The sequence below is a fragment of the Buceros rhinoceros genome, unplaced genomic scaffold (genome assembly GCF_000710305.1).
Source record: "Buceros rhinoceros silvestris isolate BGI_N320 unplaced genomic scaffold, ASM71030v1 scaffold41803, whole genome shotgun sequence".
Lineage (NCBI taxonomy): Eukaryota > Metazoa > Chordata > Aves > Bucerotiformes > Bucerotidae > Buceros > Buceros rhinoceros.
This window is the reverse complement of record NW_010404954.1, coordinates 660-977: the sequence shown is the minus strand read 5'-3', so window position 1 is coordinate 977 and position 318 is coordinate 660. Positions and strand designations below refer to the sequence as shown.

General features: G+C 64.2%; 1 protein-coding gene across 1 annotated transcript in view; it reads left to right on the top strand.

Annotated features, from left to right (window-relative positions):
• PES1 (pescadillo ribosomal biogenesis factor 1) overlaps positions 1-318 on the top strand; it is a gene marked incomplete at both ends in the record, with an annotated part of 2,144 nt that overhangs the window by 1,173 nt on the left and 653 nt on the right. Inside the window, one exon of the mRNA XM_010133547.1 lies at positions 101-229. Within this exon, the coding sequence (XP_010131849.1) occupies positions 101-229 (129 nt within the window). The remainder of the gene's footprint in view (positions 1-100; positions 230-318) is intronic.

Below are 318 nucleotides of genomic sequence, written 5' to 3'. Positions count from 1 at the left end.
CTCCCCCAGCCTCTCCCTTAGGACTCTGCCTGACATCCCGTGGGCGAGGGGACCCTGAGGGCCCATCCTGCCTGCCTGACTCCACGGTGGGTTTTGCCGGCAGATGCTTTGGTGGCCAAGTCTCCTGGGACAAGTCACTGTGCATTGGAGCCACCTACGATGTGAGCGATCGCTCCGTCACCCACCACATCATTGACAGGCCCCGGGTGGAGAAGCAGGTTGTTGGCAGGTGAGTGAGGCAGGGGGCCAGTCCCCAGAAGAGCCACGGGGTGGGTGTCCCCTGCCCTTTCACGTTCTGCTTCACACCCCGGGGGGCTC